Source organism: Serinus canaria, chromosome 11 (assembly GCF_022539315.1).
Source record: "Serinus canaria isolate serCan28SL12 chromosome 11, serCan2020, whole genome shotgun sequence".
NCBI lineage: Eukaryota > Metazoa > Chordata > Aves > Passeriformes > Fringillidae > Serinus > Serinus canaria.
The window spans coordinates 14341579-14363889 of record NC_066325.1 but is presented as its reverse complement, the minus strand read 5'-3'; the positions used below and the strand labels follow the sequence as shown (position 1 = coordinate 14363889).

Sequence of the window (22311 nt, the reverse complement as noted above, 5' to 3'; positions counted from 1 at the left end):
AGTGCAACATGCCTGGTGTTAAGGAAACTATAGGAAGATTAGGAAATGTGTGATGAGTTTGATAAGTGGAGGAAGCAGGTCATGTCCTGCTTCAAGTGGGCTCTGCTGGGGGTATGAAAGCAGCCTCTGCCTCCGTCAAGAATCACTTGGTCTCTCAGCTCTCTCTGCTCTGGCTGAGGATGTGCTGGGCTGACAGGATGGTGCTGGGGACCTTCAGCATCCTGCTAGGGCTTGTCCACGCAGCAGCAGCCTGCGAGTTTGGGCCCTTTCCCTACCGAGGCACGGGGATCGTCTGCAGGATGACCAAGCCCGCGGCATTGCTGTGTAAGTGCCTGCTCCTGGGGCTGGCTTTGCCCCAGCTCTGCCAGGAATCTGTGAGAGATCAGCCCAGTGAGGGGGGTCCTTGCCTCTCTGCCTCTCCTGTAAACATCTGCCTGGAGCATGGGTTAAAGCATGAACAGGCAAAGGAGCTTGAAAACTGTTCTCATCCCCTCTCTTCTCAGCCACGAGATTTAGTGCTGTTCCTTTGGGGCTTGGTGTGATGAAAGAGCTTGAACAAATGTGTGCTTGATTTCTCTCCTCATTGCAATCTCATCTCTTGGGGTTGGTATGCAGAAGGGGGGAAACAGGTTCTCACCTGCCGTGGGCTTATTTGGAAGGATTTGGGAGCTTTGCAGGAGGGGGAAGAACTTAATTCTTCTGTGAGGGTGGGAGCATCTCTGTCCTGTCCTGTCCAAGAGTGGTACATGCAGAGAAAGATGTGTTCATGCTGGGCTGAACTAACAGAGGGTATTTCTGGAAGGGAAAATCCTGTACGAGCATGTGCTTGAGGCTGAGGCTGGAATAGGCTGTGAAGCATTAGGGAAATGGGCTCTTCTGAAACCTCTTCAGAATTTTTTCTTTGTAGACCCCAGAGCTGACTGCAATACAAGTAAGCAGAAACAAAGCAAAGCGCTGGGGTAAAGTCAGCAGCTTGTGTGGTGTAGGGATGAGCACAGCCTTGCCCTTTCCAAAATCTGCTCCTGAGGTGTGTGAAAGCTGGCCACGACTCCCTGGGGCAGCTCCCACTGGTGGCCATCGAGCCACACACACTGCTGTCCCTTGCTGCCATCCGCTGTCACAGTTAGGGATTTTAATTTTTTAAATTTACTCTGAAACTACTTCTAGCGCTTCCTGAGTCCAACGCAAATGCCTCGGATTAAAGCCTTCTGTAGTGCTCTAATCCAGAGGGCAGGTCTGGCTTTGCAGCCAGGACAGATTGCAGTTTGACATCTCTGCCCTTTTCTTCCACGACAGTGAACCGGGAAACAGCCCAGGTCATCCAGGCAGCCTTCAGAAACGCCCAGTTCCCAAACATCACCGGGGAGAGGTCCATGAGGCTCCTCGGCAGGGTGGCCTATGGGCTCAGCGAGTGAGTACCTGTGTGTCTGTGCCAGGGGATGGGGCACACAGGGGACCAGAAACTGCCCTTGGAGGCAGCTCTGATCCAGCGGTTCCTGGTGAAAGCAAAGCTCTGGACTGGGGCAGACACAGTTTTGGATATAAGCCTCACAGAGAGTTTGCATGTTAAGGTTTAGGCTGCTAATGTGTTATTTGAGAGTTATTTATTTTTTCAGTGGAGTGGGAAGGCAGCGTGCAGAGCTCATTTCTGACAATGGGGATGGGAGTAATGTCCCTGTGGGTTGGGGCACCTGTGGCCACCAATGACAGATGGTGCCCAAGGCACATTGAGAGGCAGAGGGTACTCATCCAGGGCTGCCAGAGCCACCCCTGTCAGCAGAATGTCACTTGGCTGTGCTTTGTGACAAAGCAGGCTGTGTTACTCACTTTTATTTGGGGACCACAAATCCAGTGGTGTACTCACAGAACAGACCTCCTGCCATGACCACAGCTGCACAGAGCACTGCAATAAAGCAGGGTTGCATTGTTCCACGTTTCCTGTTTAAATCATTCCAAAACCTTGTATCCAAATATTGCACAGTGCACCAAGGCTGAAGCACAAGCATCACTGTCACTGTCCTTGTACCTGGCCCTGGGATTTGCAAAAACTCCAGAGTCTGGCACTGGCAAGGGTCCCTCAGAGATCCCATTCCTCAGGAGCAAACCCAAAACAATCCCAGCAAACATCTCTGGGCTGGGACAAGCTCTGTGTCTGTCTTTTCCAGCATCCAGGTCAATGACTTGTCCATCGAGAGGAGTGAGGTGGAGCTCAAGGAGGACAGTGCCATCCACATCTCCATTAGAAACGTGACAGCCTTGTTCAAAGGGACCCTGACCTACGGCTACGCCGGGGCCTGGTTGTGAGTAGGGGCTGGAGCTGCCCAGCTCCCCTCCCAGCCCTGCTGCTGCCCCTGGGACTGTAGCAAAGCACAAGTGGGGCTGCTCTCCTCAGTATCTCTGGCCATGGCTGCATTGATTCTCAGCCCCCTCTTGCTTTCTGCCTCTCTGTCCTCACCGTGCATGACAAGACCAGATGGCCAAAGCACAGGAGTTGACTGAGTCTCTCTGCTGTGTTGCTCTGTAAACTCTGAGTGGATAAAAAAGGGAGGGTTAATGCTCCTAAGTGCCTACTGAGGCAGGAGTTTGTAATGATTTAAACCAGAGTGTCTGAGATGGGCTGGGGTGTGCTGGGGGTTGGCCCATTGCAGTGCAAGGACACATGTGAGAGATGTTATAAAATCCACATCTGTCAGGGAGAAGCTGCTCCTGGCTCAGGTTCCTAAATGTTCCCTCTTCTGCCATTACAGCTTGCAGCTTTTTCATTCAGTTGATTTTGAAATTGATTCTTCCATTGATCTCCAGCTAAATATCAATCTGAGTAAGTATGCTGCAATACCCAAACATTTTGCAATATGAATAAATTCCCTCCCCGGTCTGGTTTGTGGGTTGCATGTACTGTCCAGGCTCTCCTGGGTCATGTCAGGGGACAGCTGAGTCTCTGCTGGCAGGAGCTGGGGCAGCTGGCAGGTATCCAGATGCAGAAGGGTGCCTGGCAGACCAGCTCAGCTGGAGCTGTGAGCAGAAACCATCCAGGTGCAATGCAGCCCCACCTGCCCCACCTGGCAGGGTCTGGAATCTTTTGGAAGCATCCTCTGGGAGATGTGGGGAGCCCTGGCTGGCCCTCTGCAGTGATGTCCTGCTCCAGCTCCAGGCCTGCACTGTCTGCAAAGTGCACTCTGCCTTCTCCTCTCAGTAACAAACCAGCTATTTTTGGGTTTTTTTCTTTTTCCTTTCATCCCATGCAGTGTGCCAAAAGGACCAAGTGGCTCCTGATGCTTCAGATTGCTACCTGACTTTCCACAAACTCACACTTCACCTCCAAGGAGACAAGCAGTGAGTCTGACCCCTTTCAACACTGAGATTTATTGTCCCCAAATGCCACCCACCCAAATGTGCAGACCTCTCTGTGCTCCCTGTCTTGCACAGACCTGGCTGGCTGAAGCAGCTCTTCACAGATTTCATCTCCTTCACGCTGAAGCTTGTCCTCAAGAGGGAGGTAAGGTCAGCCTGTGGACTGAGGGGAGCTCTGTGTATGCCACACACTTTTCTTGCCCACAAGACAGTAGCAGTGACATGTTAGTGCTCATGAAAAATGAGACAAATAAATTGAATCCACAATAAAAAAGCAGCTTGAGCAAAGTAAGAGCTGTTGCTGACCCTGAGGCTATCTAGGGACTCTGACCAACAGCCCCCAGACCTCAATGAGGCTCAGCTCTGCTCTACAGTGCAAAATCCTACCCTTTCCCCTAATTTTTCCCCCTTCTTTTCCTCATGTAGGTGTGCAAGGAAATAAATGCTGTTGCTCAGACGCTGACAAGTTTTATAATTGATTTAGCAGGTATACATTCTTGGTTTTTTTGCTTTCTTTTTTTATGTGCAACTTTTAATGTTTGAGTGGTAGCCACATCCATCAAAAATGTCCTTCAAAAATGCGTATGGGATCCCAAGCCCTCAGACAGCAGCAAAATAAACCTTAGTAATGCTATGTTTGGATTTTTCTGCATCAGGTGGATCTTTTAGGATGATTACACAGATTCAAGGACATATCAATTAATAAAGAATTTCTCTTCAGTATGTACTGATCAGCTGTGCAGGACGCTGCAGGACCAACGTTAGCTAGAACAGGAGCATGTACTGCAGTATTAAGCATGAGGCTGTACACCATCTGGAGATTTTCCACTCCCAAATATCAGGGAAAAGGAGTGCAATGCAAAACTGAGCATAATTATCCCAATTTCCTAGGGAAGAAACAGAGTCAGGGAGCTGTAGCAGGATCAGTGCTAGCACCCAAAGGAGTGGGAAACCTTGTGCCACCTTTGTGTTCCTTCATAACATCCCTGTCACCACCTGCACCAAGCCCTAAAAGTGACTGCCACAAGCCCTGTTAAGGTCCTGTTTCTGGTGGGAAACAGGTGTTTTGTGTTTTTTCCTGCAGCCAATTTTGTCCGGGACAAGGACATCGCTGTCGACATCTCCCTCGCATCAGATCCTGTCATAAAAGCAACATACATAGAATCCCACCACAGGGTAAAGTACCCCAGGCAGCTCAGACACCAAAGGTTTTCTGGCCATGCTGTGCTCTGGAGGGCTTGGAGGGGCTGGTTCTGTGGGGCTGTGCCATGCTGGGGCACTGCAGCTGGGCTGATGCCAACCTGCTCCCTGCTGTGTCCTGCCAGGCCTTTGCCTTGCCATGGAAATGCAGGTGTTGGCTTTTCTCCCATCTCCCTGCTGCTTGTTGGGGCCAACCCCCTTGTTTTCCTTCCCAGGGCACTGTGCTGTACAAGAACAACTCCAGCATGCTCAGTGACTCTGTTTTCTCCCCATCCCTGCTGACCGAGTCCCGGATGCTCTACTTCTGGCTGGCCGAGCACAGCCTCAGCTCCCTGGCTGCTGCAGCCTTCCTGGATGGGCAGCTGGTGCTGAACCTCACGGGGGAGAAACTCCAGGTCAGTCCCAGAGGGGTGCCCTCCTTACCCCATACATCATATTTTGGGGAGAAAGTGAACAATTCTCTAAATCCTGTGTTTTGGTGAGAGCTGGTTTCTGCAGAAGGTGGAAATCTACAGTCAGTTCCCTTCATGTGGTCCTGGAATTGGTGCCCTCTTATCAGGAGGGCAGTTATTCCTTGGAGGGATAACAGCAGCTGACAGGAAACTTGTCTGCTGAATTGTAGAGGGATGTGATTTTCTGGGGGATCACTGGGATGGAAAAAAGGGTGGGAGCTGGGGGAGCTCAGCCATGACCTGCCCTGGGCACAGCCCCCACCTCAGTGCTCTGGCCTGTCCAGCCTGCACCAGGAACAACCACAACCTTTTGTCTATTCACAATCTGTTTCTGGTTTGTTTCTGAAGGAGCTGTTTGAGATGGAAGACACAGAAGTGCAGAGGAAGGCAGTGCAGATGGTAACTTTTTGTCCTTTTGGAAGCATTGCATGCCAAATGAAGACATTTCAAATAGATTCTGTCGCATTGTAACAACTTGGGTCCTTCCCTTTGCAAGCTGAGTCTTGGGTGGGCCAGACGGAGAAAAAGAAGGGCTGATGGGGAAGCAGTTGTGCTTTGCAAGGAGGATTTCTCCATCTTCCATGCTGGCACAGTTTCCCTAAAACCTGGCTGAGTTATTGGGCTTGTGTGAACAGGAGGAGGAATTGGGGACTGCAAAAGGAATGCAGCTGTGTGACAAGTTGGCATGAAATTGGTATGGAAAAAGCCTGACTCAACTTCTGCTCCTTACTCAATCAGATTTTCCAAGGCACCTCCTACAATGACTCTGTGGCCAAGGTGTGGAGTCTCAGCCAGCCCCAGATTTCCTTTCAGCCTGAAGGGACAATGGTGAGGTCCTCGGTGGCAGTGGAGGTCAGCATCCTCCTGGCAGGAGAAGAACCCCTGGTGGCCCTGTACATGGAGAAGGTCAGTTCTGGCACCTCCTGGCTGTGAAGACCTTGGGACAGGCTCTGTCCCAAGTCAGGACCATCCCTGGTGTGCAGGAAGCCCTTTGGCAAGGGTGGGTGGCTAACCCACGGCAGGTGGAGAAGGCAAATCAGTTTCTTTTGACACTCCCATGTGTTCCTTGGACCCCTGAGGCTGGAAATGGTGATGTTGGCTCAATGCCCCCTCAGCTAGGCCAGCCCACTATCAGTGTGCAAGGTGGTGAAAGCAGCAGAAAGCTCTGAGGAGTCCCCATTAACATTTCTCTGACACAGGGTAGTGCCACTGAGATGTTTTAGGAGAGAATGAAAGCACCAGGGGAATGTATTTATTCTGAACTCTCCTTGTACCCAAATTCTAGCTCAGGTCCACACTAAGAGTATAGGTGTGTCAGAAAAGGACATGGAGCTCTGAAGAATGTGAAACTCAAAATATAACCTTTTTCTCTATGTGAAGGGTCCTGATTACACTGTGTTTCACCCCAAAGAGTGAATCTAAGGAAGAACAAAAAAGAAATGCCAACAGGTTCCCTGTCCTGGTTAACATCACAGGAAAGCAGTGTGTTTGTCCAGTCTTGTAGCTCTGGGCTGAGACAGACACAGAACCAGCACAAACCCCTGCCTGAGGGTTGGGCACACTCAATTTTACAGGTGTAACCACAGCTGAGAATAATTCTCTCAGCAAGTATCCCATGTCAGCAGGGTGTTAGAGGAAATATGCATGGCTGTTTCTTATGCCCCAAATGCTATCTTGAAATACATTTCAAGGATTGCAGAAGCACTGGACTAGAGGTGATCCCCAGAATTGTGGCTCCTAGGATGAGATCCTGGACTGCTGAAACCCTGGTTGTGATCTGCAACTGCATCACAAAATGTTCCTCTTAAATGAATGTTCACGTGCAGACAACAGCAAGACAATGAGCCTAAGTGGCCAGAATTCAGAAATTGCTTTCTTTTTTAAATTTGGTTTGCACTGGATTGATTACCTGTGGCAGCCCTGAGGCTGTGCTCTCTACATCCAGTCAGATGTTGAGATGGATGTCACTGGGAAACAGCACCCTCCAAAGCCAGTTCCATCCTTGTGCAGGATTTACAAAATAGCAAAAGTCCAGTGGATGAGCCAGCCTGCAGTTCCAGAGACTGAGGCTGTGGGCATGAGGGGGGAGTTTATTGCATGCAAGTGGAGAAGGAAAGTGCTGGCCTTCTCTAGCAATGCCTGGAGGTAAAGCCAAAAGGATGTTGAACTCTGTCTCCTAGAAAGCAACCCAAAATATCCAAATGCAGCTCCTTGCTATAAGGCTATGCCTGAACGCTGCTGTTCTTGTCTCTGCAGGAAATCACAGCCACCATCCAAGCTACCTATGCAGACAAGAAACTCATTTTGCAGCCTGTGGACTCGAGGTTGGTACTGTGCTCTCTTGAGAGTTGCCTCTTTTTGCCCCTGTTTAAAAGCAGCACAAAAAGAGGATCTCTGCAGCACTTAGTGACTTTTCTTCCCCTTCTTTCCCCCCTTCCCTTCAGTGTAGTGATTAAAGTGTTTAAATGCACAGCTGATCCAAGTGGGGTAAGTCCTAAAAAAAAGTATTCTCTAAACCATTTGAGGCTAAACAATGTCTTTTAAAGCATTTTTGTATGAATTTTCTGGTTTTCAGGAGGACCCATCCATACAAAGCTTCCTGCAGAATATGATCTTGGTTGCTGGCATTCCAGAAGTAACTTCAAGTGAGTTTTCATTTGGGGAAGTGCCAGCCTGCCCCATAAATTGTCTGACATCAGATCTCCTAAACCTGAACACTGAAAAAATACACCAATACCACTGATAATTGGGAAGGGGGGAAAACCACATTTGTGGTTTGAAATTCTGTTGAAATATGTTTGAAATTTCTGCTGGATGCACTTGAGGAACCCCATGTAAAAGGCTGGGAGAAAGGAAAAGTGAGTTTTCTGTCAGGCTGAAGGTTGTGGGACATTGAGGCACAATTAGCTTTTGGCAACAGGCAGCAAGCCAGGATGGACATCCCTGTAACTGGGTGGGTTTGCTGATTCCACAGGCATTGGATCAGCTCTGACTTCACTGCTGAACAGCAAAAGGCTTGATCTCTTTGATATCATAAATCCTGAGATCATTACCAGAAAGGTAAGCAGAACTCAGAACTACCCAGCTCTCAAAGCCCTTTTGGGACTGTGGCAAGAACTAAAATAATATTTTCTGTTCTCTCCCCACTTTTTAGGGATATGTAATTGTACAGCTTGACTTTGGCTTCCCAAGTCATTTGCTTCTTAATTTTCTTGAGAAAGGTTTGTAGAGCTCATCCCTTCACAGAAGAGCACAGGAACTTGTGTACAACCAGAAAAATTGTGTCTGGACCAATTAAAAGATGAGCTGCTTTAAATCACTCTTGGTTGAATTTTATTTCCTTTTCCTGAGAAATGCTCTAGGCTCTGTGCAACTGTGCTTCCATGGAGCCTGTTTTCTGCAAAGATTTTGAAGTCTGCACCTCAATCCACGCTATTTTTTCAGGATCCTTAAAGGGCTTTTGTTCTTAGGAGTCAGGGCTGGGCTCTTAAAGTGCACAGCTTTGGTTAGCAGTCTCAGGAGGCAGCAGAAATGGGTTTTGCCACCTTTTGGCATCTCTGTTGTTACATTTTGGAAATACAGCACCTTTCATTCTCATCCTGGGTTTTACTTCTACCACGAGCCTCCTGATTTTGACAGAATCCAGCAAGTCAAATGATATTACCAAACTCCAAACAAGCTTAGCACCAGTAATGCTAAAAGACCTGGATATGGCTGAAAAGAGGATATGGGGTGTGAATTTGCAGTGCAGCACAATAACAGAGACCTTGTGCCCAGGGTAATTTCTTTAGAGACCCTGATGGTTCTGTGGAGAGCTCCAAACTGATAATGGCCATGTTGTTGAGACAGTGACAGCAAAGATGAAAAAAGCATTGGAAATGATAAGGAAATGAAAGAGATTATAAGAGAAAGTTTAAGTGTCTAGTCGAGCATCAAGTTCCTTTTCCTTCCTACTACAGTGCAATAATTTATCTCAAGTGGCTCAGTTATTTTCCTGTACCAGTTCATGCCTTTTTTTTTTTTTTTTTTTTGAGTCTTTTCACTTGGAGGAGATCTTGGGTGATAAATCCAACACATGTAAAGGTGATCACATTACCAAAGGTAGAGATGATGCTCTCTTCCACCACAGAGCAGTATAAAAGCATTAAACTTTTTCCCACAAAGAGGCTGGTAGCAGGATGGGCTCAATTTCCTGAGCTCCTTGGGCATGGTGGTTGCTCCCTCTGCATTACCATGGATATAAGCCAGGTCCCTCTGACCTGCTTCTGTCTCACCCACAGCACCAGAGGCCCTGCCTTGCTCTGGGTGCCTGCTGGGTTGTCATCTCTTCAGTGGTCCTGGTGCTCAGGCTGGTGGGGAGGAGTCTGGAGGGGCCTCATGGGCTCCATGGCAGCCAAGGAAGGTGTGAGCCAGCTGTGTCCCTGAGACAGCAGTGTATCCTGTGACCCAACTGTCACAGGTCTGTCACACAGACCCAACCCTGAGAGAGCAGGAGCTGAGGGACACAAAGGGAGTGATGCTGTGCTGTGACTGACTGTGCCCTGGAAGAAACCCTGGGGTTTTCTACCTCCCTTCTCACCCTGCTCCCATCAGTGCCTCTGCCAGCTGTTTCAGTACCAGCCAAGGGCTTGTCCATGTTCCCTCCTGCTCTAAGGCAGGAGGTGCTCAGTGTGACATTTTCACTCCCTGCACAGCAATGTCTGCTGAGGACTCTCTCACTCTGACCCGGCTTCCATCAAGCCACAGCCCGTAAATGACATCCCACAGGAGAGGTGAGCAATAATAAAAAGGAAAAGGCAGGAGAAAAGCCCCCTTTTTCTGCCGTGGAGGTGCCAGGTCCCACTGGGGCTGCTCAGTGAGGACATGCCTGGGCTGCCCTTCCAGGGGGACAGAGGAGGGCAGGGGAGCTGGGGAAGGGTCTGGAGCAGAAGTTTGATGAGGAGCAGCTGATGGAATTGGGAGGATTCAGCTGGAGAAAAAGAGGCTCGGGGATAACCTTGGCACTCTACAAGTCCCTGAAAGGAGGGTGGGGCCAGCTGGGGCTCTGTCTGTCTCTTCTCCCAGGTAGCAAGTGACAGAACAAGAGCAAACTGCCTCAAGTTACAGCAGGCGAGATTTAGGTTGGCTGTCAGGGAAAATGCCTTCACCAGAAGGGGGAACAGACTGCCCAGGGTAGAGGTGAAATCCTCATCCCCGGCGCTGTGCAAAAGGTGCGCGGGTGCGGCACCTGGGTACCCGGCTCAGCGGGGAACACAGCAGCGCTCAGATATTGAACTCGCTGATGTGAGAGGTCTTTTCTTTTAGAGATCCAAACGAAATGATTCCAAGAGGGAGGAGTAAAGCCTCCGCTGCCTCCCAGGGAATGCCTCTCCTCCATCCGGGGGCCGCTCCCCTCCCCAGCCCGGCTCCCCAGCCCCACGTGCTTTCCCGGCAGAGCCGCTCCGCTGCCGCCGCCGCCGCTTTCGCTTTCGAGCGCCGCCGCTGTCCCGGGCACGGCCGCTGTCCCGGGCTGTCCCGGGCTCCTGCCGCTGTCCCGGGCTGTCCCGGGCTGTCCCGGGCTGCTGCCGCTGTCCCGGGCTTCCCGCGGGGACGCAGCGGGGCCAGGTGAGCGCTCCGGGGGAGCGGGGACATCGCGCTGGGCATCCCGGGGAGGGACGGGGCGAGGAGGCGTCGTGCTGGGAACCCCACGAGGGCTGGGGCTGGAGGTCTGGCTCTGCTCCCCTGCCCTGAGATGTTCATGTCTTGTGCGAAAAGCTGGGATAGAGAGCGGGATGTGAACGCTGGCAAAAACTTCCAAGGTCTTGGAGTCCGAACTTCAGCCGAGCTGGTGGCATGTGATTCCAGGAACAAGGTGGGCCAGGAGGTGACAAAGTGCGGCAGAGCCTGGCAGGTGTCCCCGAGGCCGCCTCCATCCAGCCCCGGTTCTGCAGAGCTTCCCCCACTGGCTGCGCCATGCTCAGGGCAGTGTTGCTGTCCGGAGACATGGGTGTTGCTGGATCTGGGTGTTTCTTTTCTCTGGTAAGTGAATTATGGCACAGCACAGTGTGCCATCTTGCCTTCTCTGGGACTCGGCTGCAGGCTCCGTCTGGTTTTCCAATGCAGCTTCCCGGCCTTAAGAGAAATATTAATGTAACGTTTCATTGTTGCAGCCCATCCGATTAGATCTGAAGATCTCTGCACACACAGCTCTATCTAGACATGGGATCTTTTATTTAATCATTCTCATCTGCTACATTGTCACTTAAACCTTGTCTTTATTCCAAAGGAAAAGCAGCTTGTTTTTTCCTCTTATGTATAATGGAAGAGGTAATTAAATATTTCTCCATGTACCAGAATAATAGGATTTATGCATGTGAATAGAAATATTCCCATTGGAAGTGCCTTCAGCAAAACCAAGTCAGAATTTACCCCACTAACTGTTAACTCCAGCAACTATTGTTGCTTGCCCTGGGTGCCATTTCTTTGGACTACTCCTCAAATGCTTTACCTAAATTATCACCTAGCTATAGATTTTGAGATTTTTGCTAATTTCTCTGTTTTTACTGCAGATACATTTCAGTTGGGGAATTCCCAGATGGTTTTACTTTCATTTTTGCTCATTCTTTTGTTCGTTAGGTCCCTAAAGGCAGGAAGGGCTTTGTGCCTGGGGACAGTGGTGAGTTAGCACATGGGGAAATCAAGGCAGTGGATATTGTCCTCCAGCTTTGTTGTTTGGTGACCCCCACACTGGTTTTGGTGCTGGTACTCTGTTTCTGGGCTTCTGATAAGTGCTCTGTGCCCTCAGAGCAGGCAAGAAGTTGGTAGATTTGCAACAGGGAGTTTCACATTTCAGTTTAATTTTTTTTGTGGCTGGGAGCAGTGCAAATGCCAAGTTGAGGAGGCCAAGTTCTGCAAAGTTTGTTAAAGATGGTTTTGCATTTGAAGGGTAAGGATCGAGGCTCAAAAGTTTCCTGGCTTTTCTTGGGAAGTTTTTGTGCTTCATTTTGGGATCAGAGGTATTTTATTGAAGGTAACATTCTTGAGCAGAGCAGTAGTACAGGAGCTGTGCAGTGTGGCTGAGCTTTCATTCAACATTTCACTGTTGCTTTCATCTTGAATATGAGTCTTTCATTGACATGTGTGAGTCTGCTCTTTGCCTGAATGGCTTTCAGTCTTCATTGGCATTCAGTGCTGATTTTTTTCATTTATGTATGCATTTAGTATGGCTTTATTAAGTCTGTTGTTGTCTGTTGATTGGATGGTGACTGCTTTCCTCTTCCCTTTCCCTGTGGGAGAGGTGGCTGGACACCAACTACTGCCAGGTGCAGAGCAGGCTGAAATTTCCCTTCACCTTTCTGCTGAGAGGTGAAGAGCTGGCACTGGCAGCTTTTTCACCCCCCTTCACTTGACACTCTTTTGTGAGAGCTGTGCAGTCTCAGAGGATCAGCTTTTCACAGTTTTTCTGGTGCAATTGACTGCCTGACTTGAGCAAGATGCTGCTGCTTCTGCATCAGCTTCCACAGAGGGGCTGACAGCAGCAGGGTGGCATAGCCCAGTCAAATCAGGCAGTGACACCAGGAAAGCTGTGATTCCCACAAAGTATTCCTCTAGAGCTGTTTTCACTTGCATCCTAGGGCACAAGGCTCAGTCCTGCATTTTCATGAGACCAGGAGTGAATCCTCAAATGTCAAAACTTTGTGGTCGCTGCTGGTTTGAGTGAGAAGAGACAAAAATCATCAGAGCTGAGCCTTGGATCAAAGGCAGAGCTCCTAGATTTGTGACCCACGTAATTTCCATGGCCTGGCATGTCTACACCAAGCTCTGTTGTTGTTTTTCCCAGGCATCTGTACCAAGTGAGGCATGTCCCATGTGTTGGGGTGTGTCTGTGTTCTGAGACTGCCTCCAGCAGATCAATTCTCTGTCAGAATATGGAGGAGAAGCCACCTTTGCACTTGACACCTTTATGGAGACTGATTACACAACCATGCAGGTAGGAGATCATGTGTGTGGCTTTGTGGGAAGGAAGAGGGAATGGAGGTGGCGTTGTCACCAAAGCAGAAATGGGTAGTTCATCCCCACAAAATGAGCAGCAAGAGCAGTTGCTTGAGCTCTTTGTGCAGGGGGGTCTTGCACAAACTTGTGAACTGAGGTACAGCTGAACAAGTAAAGCAAAAGCTGCACACACAAGGAAAGAAAATAAGGAATTCAGTCCCAGCTTCTCATGGGCAAGCAGGTGTTCTGCCATCTCCAGGAAAGCAGGGTTCTATCACATGTAATGGTGATCTGGGAGACAAACATCATCACTCTAACTCCCTCCCTTCCTCCTTCTTACCCCAGCTTTATGTTCTGAGCATGATGCCATATGGCCAGGTGAAGTCAGCTGTCCTGGCTGTGTTCCCTCCCAGCTCCTTGTGCATCCCCAACCTATTTGTTGGTAGGATTTATGAGAAGCAGAAAACCTTGCCACTGTGTGACCACTCTTGAGCAATAACAAAAACATCCCTGACCTCCCCGAGGTCCTGGTGCTTGTGAGAGATGCCTGGGATGTTATATTTGGCAGATGGCCACTGCAGCAATATAGATGCCAACAGCTTCTCCCTGGCTGGTGCCAGAGTCTCCCATGGATTGCCCCTGTCCTTCACAGTCCTGCTGTCAGGCACTGTGATGGCAGACAAGGGCTGCCATCCTTGCACCCTCATGATTGGGCTCAGATCTCTACTCTAAACTCAGAAGTAAAGGTAAGAAATTCTAGGTTAGGCCAAGGGGTAGAAAAGCAGATCAAGCCACGCAGGGCTGTGTGGGTGAACATCTCTTGCTCCTGTGCCCACTGCTGCCCTTTGTGTGATCCCTCCAGCCCCCATTTCAGCACGATGACCTGGACCTGGCAGCAGCTGTAGCCAGGGCCCGTCCCCAGCTGGTGGAGTTCCTCACCCAGTGCCCCGAGTGGCTGCTCTGCACTGCCCGGCGCTTGGTGCCCGAGGCAGCCCTCAGCAGCCTGGCCACCACCACCAGCCCCAGGGAAAAAACCTCAGTGCTCCTCGACCTGCTGGAGCAGGCTGGTCCTGCTGCCTGGAAGCACTTTGCACAGTCTGTCTGCATGGAGTATGACCTGCCCCTGGATCTGGAGGTGCTGCTCATGAGCTCTGCAGGAGAAGGTAAGAGAGGTCAGGCCAGTTTCCCCTGACCAAACACAGCCAATGCCTTGGCCACCTATCACCATCACCCACTCTAGGCAGTGGGACCACCAGTGCCCTCAGTTGCATGGCCTTGTTTTTCTTGGAAGCACAACTTCTGGCTTAGAAATGTAATTTCAGGTAAAACCCCCCTGACATTAACAGATAAAAGCAATAAAAATTGTGCACCCCCACCTCCAAAAAAGCAGAGATGCAATTTTTGGATGGATTTATTTGAAGGACGAAATACTCCAATCTCTTTTTTACATTTTTCCTGATCCAGAAAGGCAAGGAACACAGAACTCACAGAATTACCACACAAAATCACTTCTCCATATTCCTGGTTAGTAGAGGCAGTGGCTTTAGAGAAAAGCAGGTGATCCCTGGGGACCACGATCCATTAGTGTGTGTCATCTTGCAGACTGCACAGAGTGTGCACACCCTCTGCCTTGTGAGGGCCTGTGGGGCCAGATAAGCTGTGCCTTTCCTTTAGTGGGTTGCTTTATCTAGTGATTAATTCTTCTGCAGGAAGTCTTACAGAATGTGTCCTTCCCAATGGTACTTTCACATTCTGCTTGTGGTAATTCTCGTTGGTTGCATCACTTGGGTGGATGCAACCTTTGTAACCAAGTGCAGCAGCAGCAGCAGCAGCAGCAGCAGTTATTTTGGCTGAGATGGAACGGGGCAAAGACCAGACAACCATCAGGGAATGTGGATTGGTGTAGGATTTCTCTCAGGACTGAAGCTGAAATAGTTTTCAGCCTTTTGGTACTGTGACATATCATAAAAGCTGTCTCTTAAGGAGCTGGCTTATACTGGTTTTAACTTTTGTAATAACAGCTGAGCATCACTAATCCTTCTGAGGGTGAACTGCATCTGGTAATGCTGAGGGGGTTTTGTGGCAGCTTTAAGCTATGCAGTGAGTCAGAAAAGGCCCTTGACTGGGCTGCCAACTCAGCCAGTGGTTTATTAACAGAAAACCCTTCTTTGCAGGGAAAGTAGGGCTTCCCTTCTGGGCCACAGTGTGGTTTTAGGTCAGCCAGAGCCACCCATACTCTGGGTTTGTTTGTATCAGAGAGTAAAGTTGGTTTTCTGCCTTGAAAGTGAAACTAACTGTACTGTAGAGTAATCTGGAAGGAGAAGATCAGATGGAGACTCTTGAACCTGGATGTTGGCATCCCTTATACCGAGCCTTGGTTTGTGCCACTGTCTGTGTTGCAAAATGCTTGTCCTTTGTCTCTGGCCAGCTGCACTCCAAATTTCAAGAGCAGAATCCTCATATTAACCATAATTACTTTCCCATTCAACTCCTTTAGGTAACTTCAGCCAGACAGAAGAATCAGGCACAGACACGAGAGCCCAGTCATCTGTGCCAAGAGGTAAGGCTGGCACAGACCCTGGGCACTGTGCTCTTGGAGTTTTTCTTCTCTGCTCATGGCCTGGGCAGGGCTCCAAATGTCCCAGGTATTGACCCTCAGCACTGGCAAGGTGTGGAGAAGCCACTGCAACTCGACATTTCATTGTTCTGTTCTTGGTGCTTTGCACGAGAATCTCCCCTGATTTTGTTTTCTCTCCCTGAATTTCAGAAAAGCTTTGCTGGCCCCCTGCTAAGGAACTCACACCTTTTAGTTTCTCTGCAGGAATCTCCCACCCACTCGACAAAACCCATGCTTTTTGCACTTATACTGTGGTCAGCTCGTTGGGAGGTGGAAGAAGTTGGTTTGGCTTTTAAAGGAAGAGCAGAAAAACTATTCAGGTGTTGATCAAGCAGAAACCACTCCAGAGTTATCAGAATAGGAGCTCAAGTGAGCAGATAGTGGTGTTTTCTTCAGGGGTGCATTTGGAACCGAGACTTTCCCAGCTGGTGCAGGTCACGAAGAGACACTTTTGCCTCTGCTTTATGCTCAGAGACTTCTGAGTCACAGCACTGCAGATGTCACATGACTGTCCTGTGTGTCATGTGCAGGTTTAAGATGTTGAAAAAGAGAAGAAAAAAGTGACCTTTGTTCTGCATTCAGACTGCTGCCAGCTGCTGTGTGTCCTAGTGAGTCCATCTCGCCAGTTGCTGGTGGAATGGAAATTTGAAAATAGTGCTGAAAGTTACAAAGACCAATTAAGAAAGACACGTGCCTCTCTTAGCTCTGTCCATTCTTTCCATCTGGCAGTCCACCATGAGAAAACGGGAACTGAACCACCACAAACAGCCCTGGGAATCTGTGGGCCCTGTATTCCCCAGTCACAGATATTCCCTGCCATGTTCCCCAGGACATCAAAGCAGTTCCTCTGTTCTAAGCAAGGCAGGTGCCTCATCCAGCCTGCAAAAAGACTCACCAGTGAGGTGCTTGTGGCCCAGCTCAGAAGAAGCAATTCTGTAATCTCAGCCTGAGTTTACAATAGTTTTGTCTGTCCAGTTTTTTCTCTTCAGCTCCCCAGATGCTTTGCTGGAGAGTCTTGCCCAGCTTTAACATGCTGCCATTCAAAATCTTCTTTTGATGTGGTTCTGACCCTTCCATTTCCAGGCTCTGCTCGCCCTCGCCGTTGCAGCAGCTCTGGGAGTGACAAAGATGCCAAACAGCGACGACTGGGTATGTGGATGTTCCAGAAGCTGTGCTGGGCTTCTCTCTGAGGAAAGGACCTATTTAACATCCCTGCAGAAACAGCCAGGAAATCAGCTTCCAGTGTTAAGAGGCCAGCATGGGTGACAAGGGAGCTGGTGAACAGGGAATAATATGCATAATGCACAGATACCTAATTCTCTTATAATATCTTAGAGATAGTAAGACTTAGTTTCCATATAAAGCTGTCTCACCCTTTTCCTGAATGTTCTTCTTTGGCCCCTGTGAAAAATTAGGAAGAGTTGTGTGTTATTTTCGGGAGCTCAAAGTTTGTCATTTCTACCCAGCAATCTCTGATCAGGGTCATTGTTTTTCTGTCTATAAGTGGTAGTATTTTGGATATGTCATGTCTCACAACTAACTTTTTCACCCTCATACCCCCTCTGTTGTGTTCTTCTTAGATGCATGTGTGAAGTACAGGCATCTCCTCATCAATTCCATCCGCCAGAGATACGGGAGCAGGAGAGCAGCAGAAGCACAGGAGCAAACACAGCCACTGCCTTTCAACCAAACCTTTGTCAACGTTGTCATTCATCAGAGCAAAGCCCCTCGCTTAAAAGAGAGAACAGAGAAACCCCCAGAGGGCCTGGCAGGTGCTCCTGAGGCAGAAGAATGTGCAGATACAGCTGTGAAAGTGTCAGATCTGCTGTGCAGCGAGGCCCCGGCGCACACGACCAAAGTGATCTTTTTGTTTGGGAAACCAGGTATAGGCAAGACCAGGCTAATGCACAGGATTTGTCAGAAGTGGGCAGAAGGTGTCCTACCTCAGTTTCTCTTCACTTTCCTGTTTGAGTTTCGGCAGCTGAATTTGTTAAAGAGGAAATTGACCCTGAAGGAGCTTTTGTTTGACATGTTCCTTCAGCCAGAGGACAGCCCTGACGCCGTGTTCCAGGGCCTCCTGGAGAATGCCCAGCAGACACTGATCATCTTTGATGGGCTGGATGAGTTTGCAGATAACATGGACGTGCCATCCTCCTCTAGGAGAGGCCCAGCTCTTACCTGCCCTCTGTCCATATCCCAGCTCTTTGCAGACCTCTGTCATGGGAACCTCCTGCCTGGTTGCACAGTGTTGGTCACCAGCCGCCCTAAGAGGCTGCCTGACTTCTTATTATACACAGTAAGTGTGTTGGCAGAAATTGGGGGATTTGACCATAAAAAGGTTGAGGAATATGTTAGCCACTATTTTTGTCAGCATTCATTCAGAGAACGAGCTATTGCTCACGTGAAGAACAACACCAAACTCCTCAGCATGTGCCTCATCCCTGCTCTGTGTAACATTGTGTGCATCTGCTTGGAGTATCTGTTCCTCAAACACCAGATGAGCGTGGAGCTTCCTCAGACTATGACACAGTTTTATATCAAAATGTTTCTCATCTTCCTGAACAAGCAGCAAGGAGACTGTGCAGGTGATGAGGAGACTCAGGTGAACTGTAACAGAAAGGCCATTTTGGGTCTGTTTGACCTTGCACTGAGAGGCCTGGAAGAGAAGAAACTTGTATTTTATGTCCATGATATTCCTGAGGACGTGAAGGAATTTGCTTCCTTGCATGGATTGCTGACTGTCTTTGAGGTGAAGACGAGTGGCACTTGCCCAGAGGCTGGCTATGCCTTTGTGCACTTGAGCTTGCAGGAGTTTTTTGCAGCACTGTGCCTCATGGTGAGTAGGAGGGTGGACAAGAACTACCTGAAGAAGAAGTTCTTCTTGAAGTCAAAGTGGACTTTAAAGAATGAGACAAAGACTGAGTTTATGGAGAGTTTTCACATATTTCTCTCGGGCTTGTCGTCAAGGGAGTGCAGGACATTCCTCATGCTGCTGGCAGAGCAAGATGAAGCTTGGGTGCAGGAAAAGCAGGATGTGATCCTGCAGTCTCTCAAGAAACAGGCAGCCACTCATCTGTCAGGGCCTAAAGTCCTTGAGCTCTGCCACTGCACCTTCGAGACACAAAACCTTGAGGTAGCCCAGCACATTGGGAGCCTGCTGAATTTCAAGTATGAGTTTAAAAACTTCAGACTGACAACGCTGGACATGTCGGCTTTGGTTTTTGTCATAAACTCGGGCCAGGATTTGATTTGCTTGGATTTTGCAGGATGTCTGGTGGACACTGAATGTTTGGAGGTCCTGGCTGGCTGTGAAAATGTGGAACACTTGAGGTAAACACAGTGAGTGCTGTGAGCTGCTGGGTGGGGAGAAGGGATTGGAAGGTCAAACCTCAAGTTTGTTCTAGAACAGAAAGAGAGATGATGTGAGAAAACTTGATCTGAACAGCATAACTTCAGTACCACAGAAGTGTATGAAATCATGAATTTATGAGTGATTGAAGGATAATAAGGTGATAAATCCATTGTGGCTATATTTGTGTTTGTTTGTCCATTTTGATTAAGGTGAACAACAGGGTAGTTAATGCAGTAGATAAGAGGGAAGATGATAGCCATTTCTTTTCAACATGAAGGAAGGGTGAATCCTGCAAGCAAATGAGAATATCAGCTTTTGGTGTGTTTGTCTTTTTCCCCTTTTCTTCACATTTTAGCTTTCGTAGCAGGAGATGTGGTGATGACTTTGCTGCTGCTCTTTCAAAGGGCTTACAAGGAATGGGGAGCCTGAAGAAATTAGAGTAAGTCTTTGCTTGTAGCACCTCTTCTCCCTTCCTGTCTGTCCTCTACTCAGTGACTTTGGCTCACCCCAGGCTGATCTGTTCTGTGCAGGGTGTGAGGGTAACAGTGCCACACAGAGCAGCACAGACACGTGTGGCCCTTGCTTTATGCTGGCACCAAGAGCAGTGTTGTGTTGCCCTGCTGGAAAAGGAGTATGCAGCTGGTTCAGGTGGCAGAGCCAGGCTGCTGCCTCTGTGTCTGGTGCAGGCAAGGGTCTGAGACAGGCTTGCCACGTGCTGCAGAGGATTCTAATCCTCCCTTTTCTTGGTTTGAGTGATCCTTTCCCTTTCCAGGCTGACAGGTGGGAGCATCACAGCTGAGGGGATGACTGACTTGGTCCAGGCTGCATCCCAGTGCCTCCAGCTTGAGGAAATAAAGTGAGTGTGCTGTGTCAATGACCAGCAAATCAACCATTCCTTCCTTGGGATACTAATGGGGATGAATCCTGTGCAGCTTGCAGGGCAATCGGATACGGGATCCAGAAGTGAAGAGGGTGATGGACCTGTTTTCCAAAATGGAAAAGCTGAAGAAAGTAGAGTGAGTAAAAATGGCTTAAACCTTGGCTACTGTGAAGCCAGGCATTGCACAGAGATGTGGGGCACCAAGCTGAGGCACAGATGTTTAAGTGTCAGCAGGGCTGTGCTGGACTCAGTCTGAGGTAGGCTCACAGTTCTTTTCTAATTCTTTTAAAATCATCCCAAGGGAGTCCTGGCACCACTGACCCCTCTCCAGGAATTACAGGGCATGTGCTCAGCTCAATGCTTAGCTTGGCTCCTCTTCTCTTCCCCTTGGTGAGGTTCAGGTTGAGGTATCTCACTGTGATTTAGGGAGGATGGCTCCATCAGAGTCTTCCCAGCCTTTCCACAGCCCTTTTCTCCTGTGCTGCTCCTTCTAAAGCTCCTGTGGCCGTCCAGAGCTGGCTGAGAGGGACAGACTGTCAGCAAAATTCCCAGCATGGATCTGCAGCTTTTTAGGTGGAGAGAACCAGCCTGGCTGAAGGGATTTAAAGCCTCTGAAGAGCTGCCAGGGGCAGTTGAAGCAGCAGCAGAGCTGCTGTGAGTGCTGGACTCTGACTGTAGTTGGTGTGAGAGGACAGGGATAGCCACAAAGCCATGGAGTCAGAGCACTACCCGCCCACCCCAGCTGAAAGGGACAGACTCTGCCTTTAAAGGTCTTCCACACACCCTCAAGTGCAAGCAGCTGAACCCAAAATACCTGCAGTCACTGGTGGATCCCTCCCAGGAATTAATCACTTGGCTTTTCAGTGTGGTCAGAAGTGTATAAAAGCATGGCAGAAGGAGGGAGGAAAGGAGCAATGTACTTGCTGCTCTTGCTTTCCTGGGCACGCTGGAAAAAAGCTTGTAGGGAATGCCAGCCTGCCCCAGGGAGCAGAAAAGGCAGGAAAACAGTGTCATTTATAATCCCCATTCCCTCACCCATCTCCAGTACACACACAGTGCTGTTCCCAGGGATGGCTCTTTCCAGGCTCCCAGGAGTGGTGCCCCGTGGCCCTGAGAACAAACTGAGGATTTGTAGCAGCAAGATCTTGTGTTTCACATCTAATGAGGTCCAACAAGTAATGAAACAGAACAAATGTGCAATTAAAGAAGAAACCCTCAGAGGCTGGAGGATTGTGTTCAGGCCTCCCTGCTTTAATAAGCCATAATTAAATTGGATTTGCTGTAGTGGGAGCTGAACTGCACTGTGGATCAGACTCATGAAGGTGTGAACTACCTCCACTACCTAACCCCAAACTGGCTAGTGATCATTCTGCTGCACATGGAAGAGTTGTCTCTGATTCTAAATTCATGGGAGCTACAGCTTGCAGAGAAAGAACTGATAACAATCTGATAATGCTTTTGTTGAGTCCTAGATGGAAATTCCAGCAGTTTTTGAGAAATGTCCTTATTAAAAGATGGTGTGCTTCAGGATGTTTGGGGAAAGGAGCAGAGGGCATTTGTATAACCAAAGAACATGCTGTGGGGTCCAGCAGCTGAGCTTCTGTTTTCCCTCATGTTCACAGCCTGAGCAACAACCATCTTTCCTTGAATGCTGTTCTCAGTTTGGCAAAGGAAGGCATCGTGTGTCGAAATGTTACTGAACTCTGTGCCAGGTATCAATACAAGGGAGCTCTCACAAAAGCAAGTAGGTTGTCTCTTTAGATGCTGACTTTGAATGGACATTTTTTCAGCTTAACTGTTGGCTAATTGAACTGAACAAAAAGCAATTTAACTCCTTTTTTCTTTTCTATTGGAAACAAAATGTGAATTCATCATACCATGTACTTCCTCTTTGTATTTTAATAGGACTTTTTATCCTTGGTCTATAAAGCCATTGGCAGGGTGTGAAATTCTTGTTGTATAACGGAATTTAAACTCTTAAAATTTAAACTAAGCTCTGCAATATATCAGAAAGGAAATTCTTTACTAACTAGCATACATTTGCTATCAGTCAGCTAAGTTTAGTGAAAATGTGTGAATTTAGCTCTAGCTCTGCACTCCTTTAAACTACAGGGTTTGGGGTTTTCGTGTGTTTGGGATGACAAAGGGGTAGATTTTTTAAATCATTCTGGCTCTTGTGGTTGTCTTATGTTCTAAGTTTAGCAGGCCAAAGTAATCTCTGGTGTAACTCAAATTGCATATGGCTTTTTCTCATTTTTCTTGCTGGAAGGGAGTTCCTACTGAATCTCTTTCCAACAAAGTTCTGGTCTTGCAAAAAAAAAAAAGAAAAAAAATCCTGAAAAAAGTCCTGGCCCAATCTTTTTCAGTGTGTGACTGTCTCATGTGCACTGCAGCCCCAGCTCAGAGGTGTCCCTTGGCACTGAGTGGAGTGTCCTGTGCCCTCTGAGCACGTGGCTGCTGCCTGGCTGGGCCAGTGAGATGGCAAGGC

General features: G+C 48.7%; 2 protein-coding genes across 6 annotated transcripts in view; both read left to right on the top strand.

Moving 5' to 3' along the window:
• Positions 1-92: 92 nt before the first annotated feature.
• On the top strand, positions 93-8322 carry CETP (cholesteryl ester transfer protein). Its single transcript, XM_018914868.3, has 16 exons — positions 93-324; positions 1297-1411; positions 2166-2300; positions 2748-2818; positions 3246-3333; positions 3427-3496; positions 3778-3838; positions 4436-4527; positions 4767-4946; positions 5352-5402; positions 5742-5909; positions 7260-7327; positions 7448-7490; positions 7579-7648; positions 7978-8063; positions 8158-8322. Exons 1-16 carry the CDS (start codon positions 114-116, stop codon positions 8230-8232), a joined length of 1584 nt encoding a protein of 527 aa, XP_018770413.1. The 5' UTR covers positions 93-113; the 3' UTR covers positions 8233-8322.
• A 2117-nt stretch (positions 8323-10439) lies between these two features.
• Positions 10440-22311, top strand: part of NLRC5 (NLR family CARD domain containing 5) — a 34035-nt gene continuing 22163 nt past the window's right edge. For 3 of the 5 annotated variants that reach the window (XM_030227669.2, XM_050978766.1, XM_030227667.2), the window contains exons 1-11: positions 10440-10607; positions 10848-11021; positions 12823-12972; positions 13837-14137; positions 15472-15534; positions 16675-16740; positions 17172-18921; positions 19299-19382; positions 19716-19799; positions 19876-19959; positions 21446-21535. In XM_030227669.2, the coding sequence (XP_030083529.2) occupies positions 12946-12972; positions 13837-14137; positions 15472-15534; positions 16675-16740; positions 17172-18921; positions 19299-19382; positions 19716-19799; positions 19876-19959; positions 21446-21535 (2549 nt within the window). In that variant the 5' untranslated portion in view covers positions 10440-10607; positions 10848-11021; positions 12823-12945. Of the gene's footprint in view, positions 10608-10757; positions 11022-12822; positions 12973-13836; positions 14138-15471; positions 15535-16674; positions 16741-17171; positions 18922-19298; positions 19383-19715; positions 19800-19875; positions 19960-21445; positions 21536-22311 lie in introns of all 5 variants that reach the window. The other 2 variants (XM_030227668.2, XM_050978764.1) reach the window with 2 other exon arrangements.

What these genes read in the sequence shown, in the direction of transcription:
- CETP (XM_018914868.3), top strand. Translation starts at nt 114, where the DNA reads ATGAAAGCAGCCTCTGCCTCCGTCAAGAATCACTTGGTCTCTCAGCTC. An exon ending in TTGCAGCCTGTGGACTCGAG is followed by an intron (nt 7,328 to 7,447) that starts GTTGGTACTGTG and finishes CCTTCCCTTCAG; the next exon opens with TGTAGTGATTAAAGTGTTTA. An exon ending in CATTCCAGAAGTAACTTCAA is followed by an intron (nt 7,649 to 7,977) that starts GTGAGTTTTCAT and finishes CTGATTCCACAG; the next exon opens with GCATTGGATCAGCTCTGACT.